The 23,802-nt window shown below is 38.4% G+C and overlaps 3 protein-coding genes across 4 annotated transcripts; 2 read left to right on the top strand and 1 right to left on the bottom strand.

Moving 5' to 3' along the window:
• The first annotated feature begins 295 nt into the window (after nt 1–295).
• Nucleotides 296–2,664, top strand: LOC111377548. The gene is made up of 2 exons (XM_023000679.1): nt 296–376; nt 519–2,664. Exon 2 carries the CDS (start codon nt 625–627, stop codon nt 1,201–1,203), a length of 579 nt encoding a protein of 192 aa, XP_022856447.1. The 5' UTR covers nt 296–376; nt 519–624; the 3' UTR covers nt 1,204–2,664.
• Nucleotides 314–12,411, top strand: LOC111377549 (factor of DNA methylation 3-like). 2 transcript variants are annotated; one of them, XM_023000680.1, is made up of 2 exons: nt 314–467; nt 12,011–12,411. In XM_023000680.1, exons 1-2 carry the CDS (start codon nt 429–431, stop codon nt 12,245–12,247), a joined length of 276 nt encoding a protein of 91 aa, XP_022856448.1. In that variant the 5' UTR covers nt 314–428; the 3' UTR covers nt 12,248–12,411. The 2 variants fall into 2 exon arrangements, 1 of the variants encoding a protein (XP_022856448.1); XR_002699745.1 differs by lacking the exon at nt 314–467 and adding an exon at nt 6,636–8,200.
• Nucleotides 12,412–17,486: 5,075 nt separating this feature from the next.
• Nucleotides 17,487–19,266, bottom strand: LOC111377547 (expansin-A4-like). Its single transcript, XM_023000678.1, has 3 exons — nt 19,057–19,266; nt 18,463–18,781; nt 17,487–18,055 (listed from the first exon to the last, which is right to left on the bottom strand). Exons 1-3 carry the CDS (start codon nt 19,202–19,204, stop codon nt 17,746–17,748), a joined length of 777 nt encoding a protein of 258 aa, XP_022856446.1. The 5' UTR covers nt 19,205–19,266; the 3' UTR covers nt 17,487–17,745.
• Nucleotides 19,267–23,802: the final 4,536 nt, after the last annotated feature.

The following is a 23,802-nucleotide window of genomic DNA, read 5'->3' as shown; positions in this document are numbered from 1 at the left end:
CTTCCAGACCCTCTACATCCCCAAGGTAGCGGCTGGGGGGATAAGACTTGGAGCTGGTATTACCTGACCTCACGGGGTTCCCATACTCCATTTGTGCTCGATCTGTCGAGCTCCATTAAGGAGTGGAAGAGCTCGTGGTTCTGGGCTGCCGGGAGATGGAACACGATGGAGGGGGACCCCCTGGCGCCTCTTACGGTCCCCACGAAGTATTCTACACTTAGTGTATACTAGCTGCTTTGTATTTATGTTTATTCTTCTTCGGTTCAGATCCTAACTGATATTTGTTTGCTTTTGAAGGTACTCTTCCTCGGTGTGAGATATCCACCGACGACTTTGATATCATTTGCATCATCTATCAGCTGCCTCCGAATAAGAGGTCATACCCCCAGCTGATTAGGAAGAACATTCACTTCGTGACGCACCATTTGATGGCTTCTCAAGCTAAAATTCCTGAAGTGAATACTCTAGTAATTTTCTAGGCCCTTTACACTTGTAATAATTTGCCTTTTTCTTTACAGATAACTTCAACAGGAAAATGCCTCTAAGGCCTGACTTCAAGACCATCCAGAAGATGATGGCCGAGGCGAGAGCCTTGAAGACATCCTCCTCTGATACAAGAAGCAGATGGAGGATTTGGTGGATGCCAGCAAGAGGCTCCAGCCTCCAACAGAGGAGGAGGTGACAGAGGATCCGGAGGCCAACTTGCTGCGAAAGGGCAAGAAGTCTGTTGGCCCTTCGAAGCGCCCAACAATAGCGAGGCCACCCTTGGTCCTGAAGCAGACCACCATACCTATTGGGGTGGCCATCCCGGAGAAGACACCTGTACCCTCTGAGGCTTCTCCTGTCCCTGCTACAGCTCCAGTTGCCGCTGTTCCAATTGCCCAAGTGCCGGGGCAGCCGAAAAGAAAGAGAGCCAATCCTTCGAAGGAGGACTTCTTGGGCCCAAATTCTGAGGAGCTAGTGAAAGAGGTGTTGGAGGCTCTTCCTTCGGAGACGGCGGCAGTGGCGGTGGTCCACAACAAATATTGGACAAAGGAATGGAGAGACCACACTGCCGCATGCACCGCCGAAGACCTCATTGCTGCCAACAGTGCCTGTGTGGCCCGTGTCCTAAGCACAAGCATCCAACTTGAAGGCTTGATGAAAGACCTCAATGCCAAGATGGAGGACCTCGCCAAGCGTTTTGAGGAGGCGATGTATTAAGGACGCAGTGCCAGAGGCCCGGGCCAAGACCTCGGAGGAGGAGAAAGCAAGAAAAGAAGTCGAGGCCCAGCTGGTGGATGCAAAGGAGGAGATTGAGCGGCTGAAGAAGGAGCTCTATGAAGTGGAGTGCCAGGTGGCTGCAATGACCAGAAGGGTGGATCATGCTAATGAGCACCACTGGCCCGCCATAGAGGCTCTGGAGGCCTCCAATAAAGAAAAAGCTGAGCTGAGGCAGAGGGCGAAAGCTCAAGCTGAGGAGATTGCCTCCCTGAAGGGGGAGATGAAGTCGGTAGGGGAGATGGCGGTGCGGAACTTTATCGATCATTTCGAGGAGCACCCCCTGTACGACGACTTTGCCAATTACTGGGCCTTTTGAGGTGCAGAAGGACTGTTGGGTCGGCTAAAAGAGGTCCACCCTACTCTGGACATATCCTCTTTAGAGGCAGAGTTTGGTGGGCCTACTGGAGGCTGGCCTGACAGGTTTGCCGAGGAGACTCGAGAGGTCTCGGAGAGGGACGAGGCGGAGGCTGGCGCGGATGATGCCCCAGTAGAATGGGGTCATTCCTGTAATGGATTCGGCCTCTTTTGTAATTCAATTTTAAATGAATGAAATGAAAATTTTGTCTAAGTATTGTTGCTTCTGCCTTTTCATTGTGTTGAGCTGTTTATACTCGAGTATATGAATGACAAGCACTTAAGCAAACAATAAGCACCACTTATCGATAACCAGTCGATAAAAGGAGATCGGAGCAATAACATATTAAATAATTGAGGCAACAACTCATTAACTGATTAGACATAAAGAACTGAAGTATCATTACTTAGAGATTACATCATCCATCACTAAGGCAATTTCAGCACTTAGTAAGATAGGGAAGTTACAAATGAGATCGGATCGTGACAAACCACACATTAGACAGCATCGAGATCTGATCGGAGCATACGTTCATCATTGATCGTACTTTCTCAAGTGTTCGATGTTCCATTAATGAGACAGTATTCTCTCTGTCATATCTTCAATTTTAAAAGTACCCGGTTGGGACTCCTTGCAGATGCGATAAAGACCCTCCCAATTTGGTCCAAGCTCTCCAGCTTCAGTTGGCTTTGATGATTGGAAGACCCTTCTAAAGACGAGGTCCCCCAACTAAACAGTTCGATTTCTGACTTTGGAGTTGTAATAGCAGGTCATTTTCCTTTGATACTTTGTCAGTTTTACTTGGGAGGTATCCCTCCTTTCTTCAAGGAGGTGGAGTTCGCTCATTCGAGTTTCGTCGTTATCGATCTCATTGAAATGTATCCAACGATGCGATGGGACCCCTACCTCGACAAGGCTCATGGCTTTGGCTCCGTAGGTCATCGAGAAGGGTGTCTCCCCTGTAACGATTCGGCTAGTTGTGCGGATGGCCCAGAGGACGTGGGGAAGCTCATCGACCCACGCTCCCTTTGAGGCGTCAAGCTTCCTTTTCAGGGTATGCTTGATGGTTTTGTTTACTGCCTCAACTTACCCATTTGCTTGGAGGTGATGAGGCGTCGAGAAATCCTTTTTTATCCCCAATTCGTTGCATAAGTCTCGCATCTTCTTGTTGTCGAACTGTCTCCCGTTGTCGGACACTAAAGAGTGGGGAATGCCAAACCTGCAAATGATATTCTTCCAGACGAATTTTGTAGTATTCGCCTCGGTGATCTTGGAAAGAGGTTCAGCCTCGATCCACTTGATGATGTAGTCAATGGCGACAACGGCAAAAGTCGTGCTTCCTCTTCCTTTTCGGAGCGGACCAATGAAGTCGATGCCCCATTTAGCGAATGGCCACGGACTGGTGACTACGGAGAGCTCTGAGAAGGCTGTTTTTGAATATTTGTGAAGCGCTGGCACTTGTCACATTTCTGAACGAATTGGCAAGCATCCCTTTTTAGGATTGGCTAGAAGTAGCATTGTCGAAGCACTTTGTGTGCAAGAGCCATTTTCCCGGAGTGATTTCCGCGTATCCCTTCGTGGATCTCCCTGAGTATATACGTGGCTTTTTCCCCTTCTACACATTGGAGAAGTGGTGGGGCAAAGCCTCTTTTGTAGATGACATCCTCTTGCAGGACGAAGTGCGCGACTCTCTTTCTTAACTTCCTTGCCTTGCTTCTTGAAGCTGGTAGTGATTGATCCTTCAGATAGGTCATGATGGGTTGCATCCATAATGGGGTACTTTCTATCCATAGCAACTCTTCACCTTTGGAGATGGAGGGCTTCGACAAGCGTTCAATGGTGACAATCTTTAGCAGCTTTGAGTCTTTGCTATTGGCCAATTTTGACAGGGCGTCTGTATGAGTGTTCTCGAGGCGTGGGACTTGGATCAATTCGAACCTCTTGAAATGTGGGATTAGGTCTAGGACCAATTTTAAATATGCAGTCATGCTATTGTCTTTGGTGGCAAAGTTCCTGTTCACCTGACTCACCACAAGTTGAGAGTCGCTGCTTGCCAAGAGCCTTCTGATCTGCATTTCTTTTGCGAGTCTAAGACCTGCTAGAGAGGCCTCATATTTGACAGTGTTGTTAGAGGCTTTAAAGCCGAACCTTACTGCGCAATTTAGCTTGTGGCCTTTCGGGCTTTCTAAGACGATCTCAGCTTCGGAGCCAGTTTTTCCTGAAGATCCATCCACGAACAAGTTCCATGTTGGGGGCTCGGCTGGTTCCATTGCCGCCTCCATTTCTGGCGCTATGGTGAATTCAGCCACAAAATCTGCAAGGGCTTGTCCCTTGATGACATGTTTGGATTGGAACAGTAGGTCGAACTCACTGAGCTCAATTGCCCATTTTAGCAGGCGGCTCGAAGCTTCTGTTTTCTGCAGTACCTGCTTTAATGGGAAGTCGGTGAGAACGTCGATTGAGTGGGCCTGGAAGTATGGCCTCAGTTTTCTTGATGCCGTGATGAGGGCGAGTGCCAGTTTTTCCATACCCGGGTAGCGGGTTTTTGTCGAGAGTAGTGCTTTGCTGACATAGTATACCGACAATTAATGCTCCTCTTCTTCTCTAACTATGACTGCGCTAACCACCTCGTCCGAGATCGCCAAGTATAGTAGTAGTGATTCCTGTGGTTTAGGTTTAGATAACAGAGGCGCCTCTCCTAAGTGTTTCTTCCGTGCTTGGAAGGCTTCCTCGCACTCATTGGTCCATTGGAACTTCTTCCCTTGTTTCAACACTTTGAAGAATGGTAGGCTCTTATCAGTGGCTCTAGAGATGAAGCGACTGAGTGCAGCTATCCAACCATTGAGGCTCTGGACCTCCTTCGGCTTCTGAGGCGACCTCATTTCCAATAAGGCCCTAATCTTTACCGAATTTGCTTCGATTCCCCTTTGGTTCACAATGTAACCCAAAAAATGACCCGAAGCCACGCCGAAGGTGCATTTGAGTGGGTTCAATTTCATTTTGTATTTCCTAAGAATCTGAAAGGTCTGGTCGAGGTGACTTACGTGTTCATTCGCCTGGAGGCTTTTGTCTAGCATGTCATCCACGTAGACTTCCATGATTTTGCCAATAAGTTCGGCAAACATCATGTTGACCAGTCTCTGATATGTAGTTCCGGCATTTTTAAATTCGAAGGGCATGACTTTCTAGCAGTACAGTCCTCTGTCTGTGATGAACGATGTGGCCTCCTCATCAGGTCGAAACATGGGTATCTGATTGTATCCTGAGTACACATCCATGAAGCTCAAGAGTTCATGTCCGGCAGTGGAATCCACAAGTTGGTATATCCTCGGCAGTGGGAAGCTACCCTTAGGCCATGCTTTGTTTAAGTTCATGAAGTCTACGCACACCCACCATTTCCCGTTAGGCTTCATCACAAGGACCGAGTTAGATATCCACTTCGGATAAATTGTTTCTCTGATGAAGCCACTACTGCTAAGCTTATTTACTTCGTCTTTGAGCGCCTCGTACCTCTTCGGGTTGAGGGCTCGTCTTTTTTGTCGATGTGGGGCACAGGAGGCGTTGATGTTTAGGCAATGGCAACTGATCCTCGGGTCTATTCCTACCTTATCCTCGTGCTTCCAAGCAAAGACATCCATGTTTCTTTTCAGGAAGCTTATCATTTGTTCTTTAGCTTCGGGGGACAACGTCTTTCCTATCCGCAGGACCTGACTGGGGTCCTCTGAGTTGACGGAGAAAGTTTCAAGTTCTTCAATTGGGGTCGCGTTCGGTTCTGATCCAGTTACTCGGGGGTCTAATTCGTTAAGAGGGTGCCCTTCTTCAGGAGCCTCTTCCATGTCGACATCTTCCTCCTGTTCGGAGGTATGCCCTATTTTAGGGGCGTCGAGCATTTCCACATCCAGGTTGGATTCGTTCGCAACCTCCGTTATGATTACATTAACAGTGCGGGGCTCTGATTTTCGCAGAGAGTTTAGATAACATGCTCATAGCAATTCCATGCTCAATTGGGAACTTCATACACAAGTAATGTATGGAGGTGACAGCCCAAAGATCTTTCAAGGCGAGTCTGCCCAATACTCCGTAGTAGGCTAACCTGTGGTCTACTACCAAAAACTCCATGAAATGTTGGGCCACTAGGGAAGCTAAACCCATCTCGACTGGCATAGTAATCGTCCTCGTGGGATGATGCTGTCTTCAGTAAATCCAAATAGTGGATCGATCATGGCGATTAGTCCGTGTTCGATTTACATTTTCTCGAAGGTAGAGCCAAACAGTATGTTCACCGAGCTGCCATTGTCGACAAGCATGCGTTTGAGTCCGTCTCTTGCTACTACGGCTCTTACTACCATTGCGTCATAATGGGGGTGGTGAACTCTTTGTGTATCTTCTTGGGAGAAGGTAATCGGGACCATCCTGTTGGCTTCTTGGAATTGGTTGACGATGTACGTGAGCATCGGCGGATCCTTTGCTTCCCTTATGTAGTTCCTCTGGGCATTCCTAGTGTTGCCGCCGATGTGAGGTCCCCCGATGATTGTATCAATTTCCCTGATGATTTGGCCTCTAGAAAATGGGGCATGATCTCTCTGTCTGGACTCTCCTCTTCTTCGGGGTGATTGATCTCTATGCCTCCTTTTAGCTCTATTTGGGGAGGTGGATATGCGGGGATGTTCGTCCCTCCTGGAGGGATGTGGGCTATTCAGATCTGAGTGTCGTGGAGCGTCTCTACATTCGCTGGTGTCATGTCCATAGAGTTGGTGGAAAGTGTAGAACTTGCCTCTTCTAAGGGCATGCTTGACCGCTTCTTCTTCTTCTTTCGACTACTATTAGTACCCCTAGAGGGTCCCGCCTCAGCAGGGCCATTCTCGTATGCCAACACCGGCACTGCATTTAGCGTGGTAGAAGCTAGTGCCTGTCCGGATATGGGAGCTATTGTATGCCCTGCCTGGGTCCATTGCTTGGTGACAAGGTGTGCTGCGGGTCCTCGACCTACATGCCTCTGAGGTGGAGGGAGTCCACGTGCGGCGCGATTTCGATGATCAATCATCTCTTCACTGACGATCTCGACTTTCATCATTTCCACCAGTTGGTAATAAGTGGTATTATTCTTGCTGCGCACATCCCTCCAGAATAAAGTGTTCATGTTGAGGCCGCCTTTCAACGCTGAAAAGGCTTCTCTGTCAGTGATCTGTTCATAGTAGGTGATCTCGTCCTTAAACCTGGCGAAGTAGCTTTTTAGCTTTTTTCCAAGGGCTTGTCTCATATCTTGCAAGTGTTGCACTGGGGCCTCCCCTTCTCTATGTGAGAGGTATTGGTTCAAGAAAGTCTTTTTTAGCTCTGGCCAACTCCTAATGCTCAGAGGAGGCAGCCTGCTGTACCACACTTCGGCGGCTCTGGCAAGGGTTAGGTGGAAGGCTCTGCATTTCAAAGCAGGCAAGGCTCCCCTGAGACTCATCTGTGTCGTGTAATTCGTGAGGTGCTTCTCCGGGTCCCCTTTTCCTTCATACTTGGGGAGCCTCGGATCTCTCTTGAGAAAGGGAGATTATCATCATTATCATCAATCTCGTAAGATCGACACAGCCCTTTGGAGTCCCCGTCATTTTGCATGTTCTGGGGGGTGGAGGTGCTCTTCCTCGGCTACCCCAATCAACTATGTTTCTTCTCTCCTTCCTATTTCTAGGTGGAGGGGGCGCTTCTTCTTGCTCTTCCCCTTGTCGAACTGATCTTTCCACTGCGCGGACCCTATTACTAGGGTGCCGCCCTATCCGGTCGAAGACACTGACGACCTTTGTGCTTCATATCTGGTGGGAAGTTGTCCCCCAATTGCGGTTCTGCTGGCTGGCTCCCTTGCACATAGGATGTGACTTTCGTACCCGCTCCTCTCTCGAGGGGGAGTTCTCTGTGCTAGCTCATATGATCTCGAGAACGAGGCGCAGGGACTTCACGAGTTAGGTAAGATTTTTGGGGCATTTGGGCGCCTTGGTGACCTTGGGCTCACATGAATTCATGCATCGCCATATTCTGAGATGCGATCTCTCTCATGCCCGCAGCTATTTGGGCCATTCCTTCAGTGAACATGGCCGTTCTTTCACCTCGGCGATGTCGGTGATGGGGTCTCTGGTGAGTGACATTGTTTCAGAGCACCTCTTTTTCAGAGGCGTCCATCCTGTGGTTTGCATCCTCATTGTTGGAACTCATCTTGTCTACTCCTTTTTCAAGGGTGATGAGGATCGGGTTGCAATTCGACTTTGTTCTTTTTCAAGAACGTCCCCCTTTCAGGGTACATCAAGGGTTTTCCGGTGGCTTTTCCGATGGAGAATGTTGGACTTTGGATAGGAAGTAGTTCCTACAGACGGCGCCAATTTGTTGACCTCGCGAATTGGACCCTCCAGGTGGCCAACCGATTGCTGCTCCACGTAATCCTCCTTGCGCACAGTCAACGCACGGTGAGATGCACACGGTTGGAACCAGCGGGGGCGGCGGTGGCTGCATACACTCCGACGATCAAGTTAGCTTCTGGTGATCGGAACAGTACTGTTCGTGTGATACCCGCAACCGTACGAGATCGTTGACAAGTAATAATAAGTGAGTTAAGAGTTATCGTCCCACAGAGAATAAATTTAATTCAAATTTACTAGTTTCGTATGGAATTCTAGTTATGAGAACAAAATAAATATTTTGATTTGATTTAAACTAAATTAATCTAAGAAAGCAATAAAAATTGGGATTTTATCAAATTATGGAGGATTGTATTAGATTTTGACTCCGCCTATTGCTATTTATTTCAATTCTTGATTCGTAATCTAATTTCTTTCACGAGTTCTTGACAATCGATAATACTAATATGTTAAATGTTCTTTTCCAAGATACACCAACCTATGATTAACACGACCCGATCCTAATCCTAGTTCGAATTCATATGAAAATCATGCATTTAGTTTAAGTTATCAATATGATTGCATGTATGATAGATATTATTCCTAATCCTAACTATACATGTTAATTTTGCCACGTTCTAGACTCGTTGTGAGTATTTCTATACTACAACAAGCAACTAACTATTTAATTGATGGCCAAACAATTCAATAGTGCAATGGGAATGCAAAATTAATTAAGTAACACACGAATTAAACTAAATACTTGTCTTGAATTAAAATAAATAAATAATAGGGTTCATCTCATCCAATACAATGAAAAATTAGCCTAGCATATTAATATATAAATTACAAAAAGAATAATAGAAAAATATCATTCGGATCATGAAAGAATACAAAAGATGTTGATCTTCACGTCCAAAGTTGAATTCTTCAAAACTTGTTGTAATTGAACTTCATTTCCTTGCTATGGCTTGATCTTCTCTCTCAAAATATAGCAATTGGCCCCTCAGTCTTGATGGATTTGATGAAACTATTGTGTATGAAGAGGCAAGAGAGAGACCCTTTCATTGCTGTACATATCTTGTATTTATATGATGAAATTAGGTCAAAATTCACGTCCAAATTGTCTTCCAAAAGAGTTTGAATCAAATAAGGAAAGTTGCCTTCGCGCTCGCATAATTTTGTCTCTGCACAGCCTCAGTATTTTGATCATAACTTTCTCTTTCGGTGTCCGATTCAGGTGATTCAAAGTGCATTGAAAAACTAATTAAAGGATATACAATTCTTCTAGAAATACAATTTTTACAATTCAAACGTTCACCATTCGAAAAATGGGTCTGAAGTTGACCAAAAATCTTGAAAATATCCTATATGATTGAAAGTCGATTTATGGTAATATTCTAATCATATCCCTTTCCTTTTTAACTCAAATTTGCATCCAATTGACTCCTATCAATCTTCAAAGTATCTTTTGTGGTCCAAATCAACCATTAAATAATTACACTTTGGTCCCCATATTTTGGATTTGCTTCATTTAGCCATTTTCCGTTCTTTTTTTTCAATTCTTCTTTCAACATGAACTTTTTCTAGTAAAAGCAATAAATAACAAATCAGGTACTAATCCGTTCCAAAAATAACAAAATATTATCATTTAAGACCCCAAATATGTGTAGAAACTACACTTATCAAGTACCAAGGTTGTGCAAAAAGGGTGGGGAGGAGAATGTATATTTACTTGTTATGGAAAGTTAAGTTGTAAGAGTTTCATTACCTTTGGCACTTGTCAAACCTTGAGTATTTATAGTTGAGGAGAACCGTTAGTTGTGGGACACGTGTATGCATCTGACGGTGTGAGGCGTCTGCTTATAGGCGTCAATCAGCCGCGTCTATAGAGTGGGCGGGTAATAACTTCTCCCGAGTTAAGTTGACATAAAGTTGATACGTCACATCAATTAGGCCCATGGAGACGTCAAATCAATATAAACCTTGGGGGCAGAAAGGATCTTGGCACAGCTGACACGGATCTTCGGAGTGCATTGTGCTTCGACGTCAAAGGCAAGAACGCTTCAGTTGGTTTAGTAGAATTGTTTGTGCCTGGCAGCGCATTAGCAGCTCGCCAACATTAGTGGTGGAGTCACTTCGGAACCACTTCGGATAAGTGTTGAACACCTCGTATGACGTAGTGGCAATCCTTCCGAAGTGGTTCAGATGGGGGCGTAACACCATGTAAACGAGTTTTGCATAAACTGAGAGGAAAAATCTACCCTTCGTCTCCTCTCCCTTTTATTTATATAGAGAATCAACCATGTACATATATGGAAACTAAATATGTCAAATAATATTCTTGCTTAATACACATTTTTCCTAATTGATTTTCTTCCTGAACATTTCTCTTATTATCCAATTTGGCATTTAACAAGGATCCATCTCAACTTCCCTGTGTTCATGTTATAGGTATGTTTAGACAAATTTAGAATCCTTTACCACTTCTCTGTCTCATCTAACCATTGTAAGCCTATGCTCTACGTTCTCATCGTGAAACTATCTATCTAAAATGATCGCTTTTTGAGACAATTCTCTATTGGTATCATCCTTATTCCTACAGTAACTAAAAGTGCTCCTTCCGAACGAACAAATATTATAAAAATGTGAATAGTAATACTGAGGTGATTTTGTGTGAGAGTGTTGTTGTTTTGGGGGGGGGGGGGGGGGGGGGGGGAGGAGGGGGGGTTTTTTTGTTTTAGGTGATGCTAATGACTTCATAAGTCAAGATTCAAAAGCAGGTGCATTTTATGTCTACTGATAGAAATTATGTATTTCACTTTTGTAGCTGTCCAAGTCCGTAGTGCTGATAAGTCCAAAGACAGCTTTTCCAAACAACTTTCCCTCTTTCTGACCACGATTCTCGTTGCCTCGTTCGAAGGGATAGGATCCAACTGTATTTTATTAAATTCTCTCTTCTCCTAACAACTTTTAAAATGATTTGGTTGTTTGACAACAGCATTCTGAGTTTTCAAAAATAAGAAATGTCCTAATATGTTAGGAAGTCTTTCCTTGATCATTTATCATAAATTGGAATAAACTCCAGCAGTGACTAGATTCCTACTTTAATAAACCAGATTCCAGAATTTAGGATTGTCAGTATATCTATGACCTTTTACCTGGATATCTACACAATAAACCATTTATGTTAACAGGTTCTGCCTTTAGGTAGGCTAAAGTTTCTTTTGACAAAGTTGAAGTTATGAAAGGAGTATCGATGGTTAGGAGTGTGTGTGCATCCTGCAATGCTAGTTTCGGTGTACAAATAAGTTCTCAAATGCTGCAGTACGACCAACAAGTTTTATTAATAGTTGTACAAGTAGAGTTGTGTGTCAAATGGATTTTGCTGTATTATGACATTCGAAGGTCTTTGTTAGATCTTTCTAAAAGAGAGTTGGACTTCATGAGAAGGGGAATGGGGCGGGAATAGACAGTCAAGGAAATAATTTATTAAAATATACAGTGCTACTTGCAGTGTCAAGTAGAAATTACCTTATATGAATTTGGTTGATGTTGAGTTGCCATCATGTGAAATAACTAGCACAGGAATGACAATGTTGTTGACTGCCAACAGTATATTAATTAAATGAGCCTTGTGTGAAAATTTTATATAAAACTATATGTGGCAAATAGATTAAATCAATTACAAACACATTTATCCATTAAAGGGTCAATCTAACACCTATATGAGAGAATTAAATCAAAATTATCCTAGATAGTTTAGGCAAATTTAGCGGATACAGCCCTCTACTGATTATGTACTGCTTACAGTAGTACTATAGAAGAGAGATGAATCAACTGCGTCTTGTATACTTGATTGTAGAATTTTTCTAGGTTAATGGATTGGAGAATTTTGATCCTCAAGAGGTTTGGATGTGTTCTGCTAAGAGATTTCTGGGAGCTGTTAAAAGTTCTTTCGCCCTCTTTTCATTCTTTTGGCTTGTGGTTTACTTACAAACACATTCTTTTGGTTCAGGCAGTAATTGATCGAGATGATGAAAAGCTGAAAGACCTGAAGAACAGTTATGGCAATGAAGTGTACGATGCTGTAACATCAACTTTGGCCGAGATAAACGAATATAACCCAAGTGGGAGGTATATTATTTCAGAACTTTGGAATTACACTGAATGTAGGGAGGCTACTCTGCTGGAAGGAGTTGTTCATATGATGAAGCTATGGAGAAGTTATAAAAGAAAGAGGGGAATGGATTGATAGTTGAATGCCATCTACGTTTTTCACCTGCCATTATGTGGGTAAATTTTCATTTTAACTACTGATAACAAATAATTGGAGACAGATTTATTTTTCACTATTTATTGTGACTGTTGTACTTGTGGCTAAAATATAATATAATGCAGTAGAAGTTCTTACCTTTACCAGATCTTTCTCTCGTGCGCGCACACATTCTTACGCTCCACGCACATTCTCCTTTTCTGAGATGTTATGACAGATGAAATGAAAGGAGAGACCCTCCACCGTGTGCCCCCTCTTGAATTGAAAAGAAGACGGAAAAGAAAAAGAGGAGAACGTGATAGAGATGCCAACATGCTATGGTTTTTGTTAAATCAGTAAATGTTTTCTTTTTCCAAGCTTGTGTTGAGAACAATAATTCGTACTTGTCATTTGGTCTTCTACGCTTTCAAGATGTAAGGCCACCTCATCGGTAGAAAAGATATTTCATGCACATTATGGGTAGGAGATTAATCCTATTTAAGAAATAGTATTACTTTTTTTAATAGTTTTTAAGACAATTTTTAGTTTTCAAAACTACATTGTGGAGGTTGGACATATTGATTTGGAATTATCCGAATTAAATTAGAATTGGATCGTACTAGTCTTTTTGGTTCAGATTATCTGGTTATGCTTCTCAAAATTTGAAAAATTCATAACTAGCTATGAAATCTAAAGTATTTCAAGAAATACTATATTACTATTACAAAAAGTACTGTATGCTCCATCAAACATAATCAAATTTACTCTCTAAAAGTTTTCTCATTTATCAATGTAACCGATTTTAAAGAGGCAATTATCACTCCATTCATTAACCATCCACTGTCGATACGGGAATTCAAAATTGAATTTGTTTTCTGTCGTAATCTAATCTGAACGTATGATTACTAATTCCCTTCAATAGGATATTTACCCTCCATCTCGAGATCTTGAAATTTCATCAGTTAATTGTGTTTATTTCAGCTTTAAGTGTGGTTCTCATCACCGAATCCGATAAGATTTAATAGTTTTTGACTATGTTTCACAGCTATTCTTTGCTCGAAATTTATTTCGAAATGTGTTATGAAAACGATGTAGAGGGAAAATCATAATATTTCTTTAATTTGATAAATGGAGTCCTAAGAGATTTGATAAACCCCAAAAAAAACCATGCTTGAACTGTGTTCTTAGACCCGTTTTGATGGTGTATCTATTGGCGTAGTAAAACAGTGGTAAGTACATCTTGATTGTCAAATATAAGGCTATCATTTATATCAGTCGTCTGTATTACCATTAAGGGTATGTACAGTTTTTTCCCAAATGCATAATGTGTTTGCGTAGCTTGATGAAATAGCCTGAATAGCTAGCCATATTTTTACGGATGCAGTGTTTATTTATGTGTCTATTTGACATATTTTTGTAAGATGTGAGCTGATCTATATAATTTACACTCAACTTCCAAAAATTTTGTGTTAATATAAGTGCCTTCTACACAATCTTCCTAACAGTTGATACATTAAAATCATCCCATCTCATTTTCCATGCTTGTCAAGTATCGGCTTCTAATGAATCCATGTACCAAGTGCTCGATGAGAGCAATCAGCATGTTTTAGATTTGAACATGATGACTTACACGTGCAACATGTTTCAGATTGACGGTGTGCTATGTTCACGTGCATTGACTGTCATAGGGGAAGTGTTGATTAACCACACAATTATTGCTCACAATACCACACAAAAGGAGTGTTATTCGGCATCGTGCGTTGGATTCATCGTTCCACTTCGTGATCGTGCCCAATGGAAGGTTGACAATTGCAGAAAGCATGACGAGATATTTCTTCCTAAATCTAAGAGGTAACCAGGTAGGCCTAAGAAAACAAGGAGATGGAAAAGGGTGAAGTGCTTGCATCCAACAATATTTGGAAGGTGTGGCGGGAAAGGACACAAAAGGAGAACCTATGAGTAACCACTACCATTGTGTCAACTAGGCAAGCGTAAGCAAGATTCGGAATTGTCAATGAATATGCAAGATATCTAACACCTGCCACCTTAACAAGATGAAATTGTTATCTTCAGATTGTCATCAAATGATTATCAATTCATTTATTTTTGATGAAAAATGTTATTTTATTTATCTTAATTAATCTTCCTTTGTTATTTTCCATCTTCATGCTTAACATTTGAGGTTTTCTTCAAATGCTCATTGCTTCCACTCACATATTCAGATTCCACAGTTAACAGAACTAGTTAGGTCCTTGGAGATTTATGGCGTCACGTGATTGATAGCTAATACTTCACGATGAAGCCAAAAGTACAAAATTAACAACTTGAACACGAAATCATTAATTATTTGAACTTATATCAATTGAAACTTGAAAGCTTGCATAGGAGATAAAAGATAGCTTCTGGATTTTAGTACTTAAAACTCGCCAATTCCCCATCCCATGTAGTTTCATGTTGAATAGATGAAAGGAAAGAAACTCTAATTTGCAAATCGCTAAAAGATAGCTTCTGAAGTAAGATGGACTGGGATGACTGATGAGTCTAGAATGAACGAAGAAGAGAATGGTATTAATTTAAATTATACGAGTTAATTAAATTAATGCTGACTAAATTTATCTTAGGTTACTACTTGCTCAATCAAATTTAAAAAATTACTCACTGCTCACTCATAATTATAAAAGTTACCCATCCATCATACAAATTCCATCCATTCACATGGACCCAAAATAAAAATAAATAAAAATAAAAAAATCCACGTGGACAGATAGAATTCCTACGTAGTGTTGATGGGGTTCCATGTGGACGAATGGAAATAATATGAGCAATGGATGATAACCTTTTGTAGGTAGTTTTATATTAAACATTGTTACTTGCTTAATCAATTGAATTTTTTTTTTCAATTTATATTTTTAAGCCTTCATTTTATATTGCTATTTTGCTATACAGCTCAATTTTACTCTATCATACATTTAGCTCCTCTTTGAGCTCTATTATTCTTAAATTTTATTTTTTTTCAAAACTCATTTTCAATCATTCACTCTCTCATAAAATAATCTTACACGTAAATTCAAAAATTTTCTCTATTTTTTAACCATATTTTCTCCAAAAAATTACTATTCGAAAATACATTACCCCTAAAAAGTAGCCGGGGACTTAATAAGTATTTCATTTGCCACCACCTCACTGATATGTTTATTTACTTATTAATTATTAGATGAAGTTATTGAATTGTTGTTGTCTTATTGACTTATTTGTAAATAAATTTTACTACACTGATATTTTTAAAATTTCAATCCTCAAAAAAATTTCGAATCTGCCCCTGGATCGAAATAAATTGAATAGAGTTCGATTATTAATGAGAAAATATTGATTTATAGAGTTGCAATAATTTATGAAATTAATCAATTTTATTTGATTTAGAACTGGAATAAATCGTCTTTAATGACACTTTAACTCTTCTAAAATCAAGTTAATTAAATCAATGCTAATTGAACTTCATTTTAACTTGCTTACCCATATTTAAAAAATGTTATTCATTCATCACTCATACCAATTTTATCCATCCACGTGGACTTCATCAATGCCACATAGGATTTTCATCCGTCCATGTGGATGGATAAAATTTGTATGAATGATGAATGGGTAATTTTTATTTTTTATTTTTAAATATGAGTGAGCAGTGGATAACTTTTTAAATTTGGTTTAGTAATAATATAAGGTAAAGTTGAGTGATCGTTGTTTTGGTTTTATCTTTATATTGAAATATTGGGTGGGTGATGTGTCCACTCACAACCAAGTAGCGACCAACATGCAAAGTGGAAAAACTGGATTAAAACTCTCTCAGCCACCTTTCTTGATTTGTTGACAGCCAAATTTGTTATTATTTCCTTACTAAACAAGTCCTCCACATGCATGAACGCAGTCACTTTCGTTGACTTCCATTTTATCACTTAATTGGCAGAATTTTGGCCATAAATTGAGGCAGATCTTGCAGCTAAAATTCTCCATAAATAGAGGCACCACTAAGGGAAAAATACCTCCCATGGAAAAAAAAAATGTGGAGAAGATAGATAAAGAGGGATTAGAAAGTGATTAATACTCTATTGTAAAATTCTATTCAAGTAAAAAAAAGAATTGTTTTTCCTCTTTTTTCTTCTCTTTTCGTGATCGGAGAGCCACAACGGTGGGATCTTTTAATAGAATTCTTATTGGTACTCGCTTTGGTTTCTTGAATTGTTCATTAACAATATTTGAATTAATTTAAACCCAAGTCATCAAATGACTATAAAGGTAAAATAAGATAATCAAATTCCTCTAGAGGTCCTCAAGCTTCTGTTTGGGCAACTCCATGTTCCCAACCATTTAAAATTGTTCGCACGGAATCCCAACCTTCGAAAACCGTCTATTTAGATGGAAAAAGAATGGGTGTAATAGTCGAAAAATAATTTTTCAGCCTTTAGTATAGTATTAGTCTATTTTCTGCTATATAGAAATTCAAAATTTTCTTCTTTGATTTATATAAACTACAAGATTTTAAAAGTGAAGGAAAATTACTTGTAGCGTAGATATTCAAAAAAATATTTTCACAATTCTTTATCTTTGTGAGATGGAACAATAGTCAAAGTCTCCCGTCTCTACTCAAACCTTAAAGAGAGTTTGCTTTGCTAATTTCAAGTTATTTTTAATTTTCATGTAAAATATGTTTTAAAAAAAATGTTGAGTTGGCATTTTGAATAGACTTTACATTTGAAGAGTCAACTCATTCTTTATTCGTATTATCATGATTGCATTTATTAAAATTGCATAATTCAATGCTTTGCATTTAAATCATTCATATTATATCGAATATCTTTATTTATTTATTTATTTATTTTGTTGACATTTAAAACTATATAAAGTCGTGAGGGAAGGATAAGAGAGGAAATTACTTTCGTGCTTTTGATTCATGTCAACTCAATTATGTAAAGTAATGATTTTTAATAAGAGAATACATTACATTTTGGAATAGAGGCCTTTTGGAATTTTTTTCCACCAAACAATAGACTTCGTCAAGAATATTTAAAGTTGGTGCCTTAATTACGAGTTATTTTTATCTTTAATATCGTCGAATCATATTAATTCATTCACTCAAACACTTTGAGAGAATGATCGGCCAACATTTCACATGAATTAGTGACTGAAAAAAATAATAATAAATGTATTGTCGAAGACAAAAGATCTAACATTCATTACATAAACATGACCAAAAAGATTTCAAGTATAATTTATAGTATATGTGAAGATGAGGGCTGCATCATTTTGCAGCCACTTCACTCCACCCCACTCCACCCCACCCACTCCACCATTCCATTAAGTCAAAAAAATTAAAAGACACACAAACACACTCCTAAACTTTCTCCCTTTTTTCCCCCACTTTTTCCTTTTCCAAACTCAAATTTCCATTTTCGGAAAATATAAGTAAAATCGAAAAGTTAAACAAAAAATAGAAGAAAATCCCATTAAACTCGGAAGTTTTTTCCAGCGAAGGTTTGACCAAATTGCCAATGAGAAGGTACGATGTTCCATGAGGTGGAAGTACGATGATCACTACCTTTAACTCTGAAAGAAAGTGATTGACCAACCAAAACGACATTTGATTGCCAATTTTGTCCCCAATTGCGGCTCATTGACATCCAACCAGTTCTCGAGCCCTTGACCCACACCTTCACTATGTCCCCCGCACCCGCAACGTTGGAGATCAAAACTAAGTTGAAGTAACGAAAACCATTGATTGTGAATCTCATCCCTCCATGCTTGTTGCAAGGCACTCTGCACAAACAACAAAATTCGTGTTCAAAACACCTCGTTCTCTTACTTTTGTCATAGGTATGTTGAGAAAAGAGATTCCTAGCATTTACTTAATGACAATGTTATTCTTAACCACAATGAATTATGAATAATGCTACGTGTACTGGGGAGATTTGCCGGGAATTTTATAGGTTACACTTGGTAGTTTTTCACTGGGAGTTGGCAAAATACCAAAATAATAATAATAATGGTAGTAGTAGTAATAATAATCCAACCATTCAATTACTAAAAGTGCAGCACCCCTAAGAATCCCTGTGCAAACAGATTAATCGATGAATTTTTTATAGCCCATCGAATCTTGACTGAGTAAAGTAACCTTAATTTTTTGGGTGTCTTTAAGAAGTGCATATGAGAGAGAAGGGGCTGACCGGCGGTAGGAGACGGGGACGATGCCAGCCCGATACTCGGCGATCTTGAGGAACATGGGCATGGCAAGGTCAAAGTGAGAGCGTGGAGGGTTGCACCACCCTCCATTGTCATTAGGCAAAGCATAGTTTGGTGGGCAGAAATTGGTAGCAGTAACGAAAATGGAGGGGCTGCCTCGGTGGCACCACTGTGGATCATCTCCACATTTGATCTCAAAACAGGCTCCACAGCTGAATCCATTGTTGAAAAGGGCTGTGCTCAGAGCTGCAGTGTTCACTCCATAGCCTTGACTATACAAGTTCCCATACCCACAAGCACCACCTGCAACCACAAAGGAGAGAGAGGGAAAGCATATAGTGTATTAATCCTCGATTATATTGATTCGAGCTTTTATTTATGCAACTTTAGTCATAAATTGACACGACCCCATCTCGAGTAGATTTTGGAGAGTTGAAAAGCGAAGTGTCTAGTTATAAAGACATATCGACTATCATATTGACCATTAAGACTCAATATAATATACAAATGGTCATTATGATATGGTACTATCGGTTAACATAGAACAAATCTAGTACGGGCACGGAAAAAGTGCGTACCCATGGTTCCTGAGGCGTCGCTTCCACCGTAGAATGTGGCATGGGCAGTTTCCCATCCTCCACCAGTATAGACACCGGGAATTCTGGCTTCAACACAAGTCAATAGTAGGACAACTACAAAAATGGAAGTGAATTCCCAAATGGCCATTGTAGTTAAAAGGGTTGGAGAGGGATTGTCTATTTGGAGTAAAGTGTGTGAAGAGGAGGCTGAAGATTGTCCACTACTTATTGGGGCAGGGGAGGAGAGAGAAACAAAGGGGAATATCATAAAGAACCTAAATAGTGTTTCCTTAATCAAAGCATGTAATGGCGGAAAATAAAATTTTCAATCCCGTCATTAATTCTTTAGACGAATTTATGCTTGAAATTTTGTGGGTTTTTCCATTCCAAAATAAATCTATTTATGATATGGATAATTCTAAGTGTACATAATTTGGTTTATCAAATAGTTTACATACTCTCACAAACACGTGGACCCTGCGTGAATAAAATAATCCCAACATGTGATCCCCACATCCCTATTGTGAGAGTATGTAAAGCATTAGATAAATAAAATTAGATACATCTAACATAGTCCGACATGACATTATGTGAAATAGAAAAGGGCTATAAAGGGAAATCCAATGGGAAGCAATATGAATCTTGTGCTTGAACAAGAATATTTTGGGGGGCCACAGTTCACAAGGTTTGATATGAAACCAATCTGCCGCTTTGCTTGAATTGCAAGTTGTCCAATCAATGCAACGTCCCTTCTTTTCTAACATTTTCTTTACGTTTTTCACTTTATATTAAGCCTAACCTTATCTTAGAATTTAGTTTCGGATGCTCGATGACTAAAAGATTAACGTATGTTAGTATGCTACTTTGATTATAAAAAATAATTAATCAATGACTCGTTAGACTTTTTTATCGATGTTCATTAGATACCTTATGTCAAATCCTAGGATAGAAGTTGACAACGATTTTGATTATTTGCCTTCTTGAACGACTTGGGTTCAATTTGTTTAAAACCTTTCACCTCTACGAAAACTATATACTTCGATAAGATTAATAAATAAGATTAGTAAAAATACGTCTAACTTAATATGTGAATTATTCTTTTTTTTTCTGAGTTATTTTTTGTAAAAATCTAATCCAACCCTTGTTTGAGCCCCGTATTGGAGGAAATGTATTTTTAAATAGTGTATTGATGTGAAATGTGTGGTTAAAAATAAGAAAAAAATTGAATTTGAGTGTAATATTATTTTATTGAAAAATGTATAGTTAGAACGATGTTAAAATACTGTTCAAAAATACAATTTTTTTTTTCAAAAGAATGATATTCGAACAAGGGAATAGTTCTACGTATCAATAAATATATAGAAATACTGAAGTAAATGCAAAAATCAGGCAATTGTCCATAAAGGAGATCCACTTGGAATCCACTTTTAACTTCCTAACTGGAATTTTGGTTCCCAAGTGCTCTTTACTTTTCCACATAAGAAAAACAACTTGGTTCCACTCCAATGCACCTAAAATATATTTTAATAATCGTTGCAGCAAGTTTACCAGCCAAATTTGAAAGTAGTTACAATTTTAAATAATGGGAACTTAAATAAGTGAATAATACTTGATAATCCCATAAAATGTATGAATGAAAAGTGATATAACCCCTTATTTATTTTGTTAAAAACCAGATTTTGAGCTGAATCTACTACTTTGAAAACCAAAATTCTTGTTAAAAACAAGTTATCTAAAAAAGATGAGCAATTGTTGCACTTCCCGATAGCCCTACATATTCTTGCCTATAAACCATAAGAATAAAGTTATTTGTACAGATAGTGTGACGTGTATCTGTTGACCGATTTAAATTGCGGAAATTTAAATTGGCGTGCATCTGTCAAGCTACATGGTCCAAACCATATGTGCCCTTGCCATCAAAATGAAATTGCAGCCATGGGCAAAATCATCTTTATTTATAAATACAAAAGCATAAATATGATAAGATGTCACATTTCTTTCGTGTCATAATATCCTCAACCAAAATATTATAAAATGCAAACGGATCTCACATAATTGTTAATGGGAACCAATTTTGACCCTAAAAAAAAAGGAGGGGTGGGAGTGGGGTGCGGGGGAGACAGGATAGAAGCTTGATCAACTATAAACAAATTATAAACAACTCTGAAACATGGCTTAGTTTATTTATATATACGTGCCAATACTAATAACTAGGGCTAGAAATGATTCGATTCGATTCTCTCTAGAATCGAATCGAACCCGAATTTTCGGATATTTAGTAAATCGAACCATCAGGTTCAAATTTAATTATGGAACCGTTTGAGTTCGGATTATTCTGTTTGATTCGATTTTCAGGTTTCGTACTATAATTAAATTTTATAATATTTACAAAACTACGTCAATTCAATTTATGACATGTTCAATTTTATCTCTTAAAAAATAACATAATCCAATATTATGTATCTTTTGCATCTCTCTTTTTTAGTTTTTCATAAATTTGATTGTTAAAATCACAAAAAGGAAAATATCAACCTAACATAATAAAGAAAGGCATAGTCGGGTTTCAATGCGATTTCTTTATAATGGCAGAAACGGCACTATTGTAGAATAACAGATTTGGGTTAAATTTAGGTGAATTTGATTAAGTTGGACTTGAACTGAAAATTAAAAATGGGAAAATCATATTTTTAGGTTTGTGCTAAATTAATTAGTTAGCAAATGCAATTAGAAAAACTAAAATAATTCAATTTATTTAAGATAAATAAATTTAAAAAATTCAGAATATTCGATTTTTAATCTAAAATCGAGAATTGAGTCAAACCTGTTGGTTCTTGATTCAGATACACGTTCAAGTGTTTAATTTAAGAAAAACCACTTGATTCGATTCAATTCGAGTCAATCCGATTCGATTCGATTCGAAAATTTTATCCAACCATACTAATAACTCAATTATTCATATCTATAAAAACTAAAAAGATAAAAACATAGCTAAAATACATGTCCTACATCAAATCAATCAAATTCTTTTAGCGTTTAGTTTATTTTAATTAGAAATTAGCGCTTGTAGTTACGCAATGTATTTTTATTGGATAACGTATAAACGTCAAAAGATGCAATTACAAATTTTTCAACCAATCAACTCGATTTTTGGGTCCCACTTAAGCGCATTCACCGGTCCACCTTTTGCGTCGTGCATTAGCCGTACTAAATGTTGAATCAATTGAAAGATGGTCAAAGTCAAAATTGAAGTGGCTCTCAAATTTCAACTTTAAAACATTCCCCTCACCATTCCCCCATTTGATAAAATTTAAAATCTAAATTTTAATTTAAATTAAAGATATTAGCTAATTTTAATCATATATTTTATGAGATCCATATTTTTTCACACACATTTCATCAAATTTTATCAAAATTTACTAAAAAATTGATCTTAATCTCCACCACACAGGAGCTTAATTTATATATTGAAAATTGTCGTAGCTCGTAATGTATCTTAGGTTTGTTTGGGAAAGACATTTTAAATTTATTTTTCCCCAAAATATTTTTCAACTACTCATTTTACAACATTTCCCCTATTTTTAACTACCCCATTAAAAAAAAAATCATTTTTGATTTGAAAAAAAATCTTCCAAACAAATGCCTAGTTAACAATGATATTAATAATTTATAGAATAGTGTTATTCATAAAAGATTTTTTTATATATATCTTAATCGATCTAGATGGAGTCACTTATCATGAATTAAGGTGATTGGAATCCAATCAAAACCGACTTTGACCAATTATGTAGGCATGAGTTAGGATCAATTCGATTGGATTGGAATTGATTTTGATCAATCTAGTTAACCATTAAGAAGAAAGGTCAAGACTTCAATTCAAAAATTAACAGTGTGTTTTACCTTTCCCCATTCCTCACAATAGGATTAAAATTGTGAATTAAGAAAATTCAAAACATATATACGAGCATATAACATAGAGAACCCGTCTTCTTTTAGTTTCTAACCTCAAGAATTGTAATTCGAAGGGCAATGAGTAAAAAGTAGTGAAAATATTTTAGGAATAAATCTTGAAAATTGAAATAAATAATCGACAAATATGTATACGTTTAAAATTGTATGTGTGTGTCTGTATCGATTGTGAATTTTTATCGATTTTTTAACCGTTATACAGTGCAACAAACAATTAGAAGTCACATATGTTGACTAACTCATACTAGTCGTAATTATTGGGAAAAAAGGAAGCAGTCGTCTCTTTTTATATTTGAATGATAAAAAATGTTCTTATAAAGAAGAACGAATGCAATATTAAAGGGGTATTTAAGTCATTTCATTGTTCATGGATACCGAGGCAGTCAATATTTTTGACTAGTATGAGACTCGTATATATTGTATAGAGATAAAAAATTGCTAAAAATTGAAAGATAATCGCGACTAGACAGACATAATATATGTTTCTCTTGCTCATATTTAACCGAGAGAAGAATAAGGCATGACAAGAGGGGGAATGACATTTTGATAATTAAGCCCCCGTTTAAGCCCCATTACATTACATTTCATTACATTTTATTTTTCTCTCTCCTATTTTCAACCACACAATCTTCTATAAAATAATATTACACGTAAATCGAAAACTTTTCCTTCTTTTTCAATCTCTCATTTTTTTTAAAAATACTATTCCTTCTATTTTCATTATCCAAAAATGAGGATCAAACAGGGGCTAATTTTGTAGGAACTTTATCTTCTACCAGA

This window comes from Olea europaea, unplaced genomic scaffold (genome assembly GCF_002742605.1).
Source record: "Olea europaea var. sylvestris unplaced genomic scaffold, O_europaea_v1 scaffold1668, whole genome shotgun sequence".
Lineage (NCBI taxonomy): Eukaryota > Viridiplantae > Streptophyta > Magnoliopsida > Lamiales > Oleaceae > Olea > Olea europaea.
This window is presented reverse-complemented; position numbering and strand designations above follow the sequence as displayed.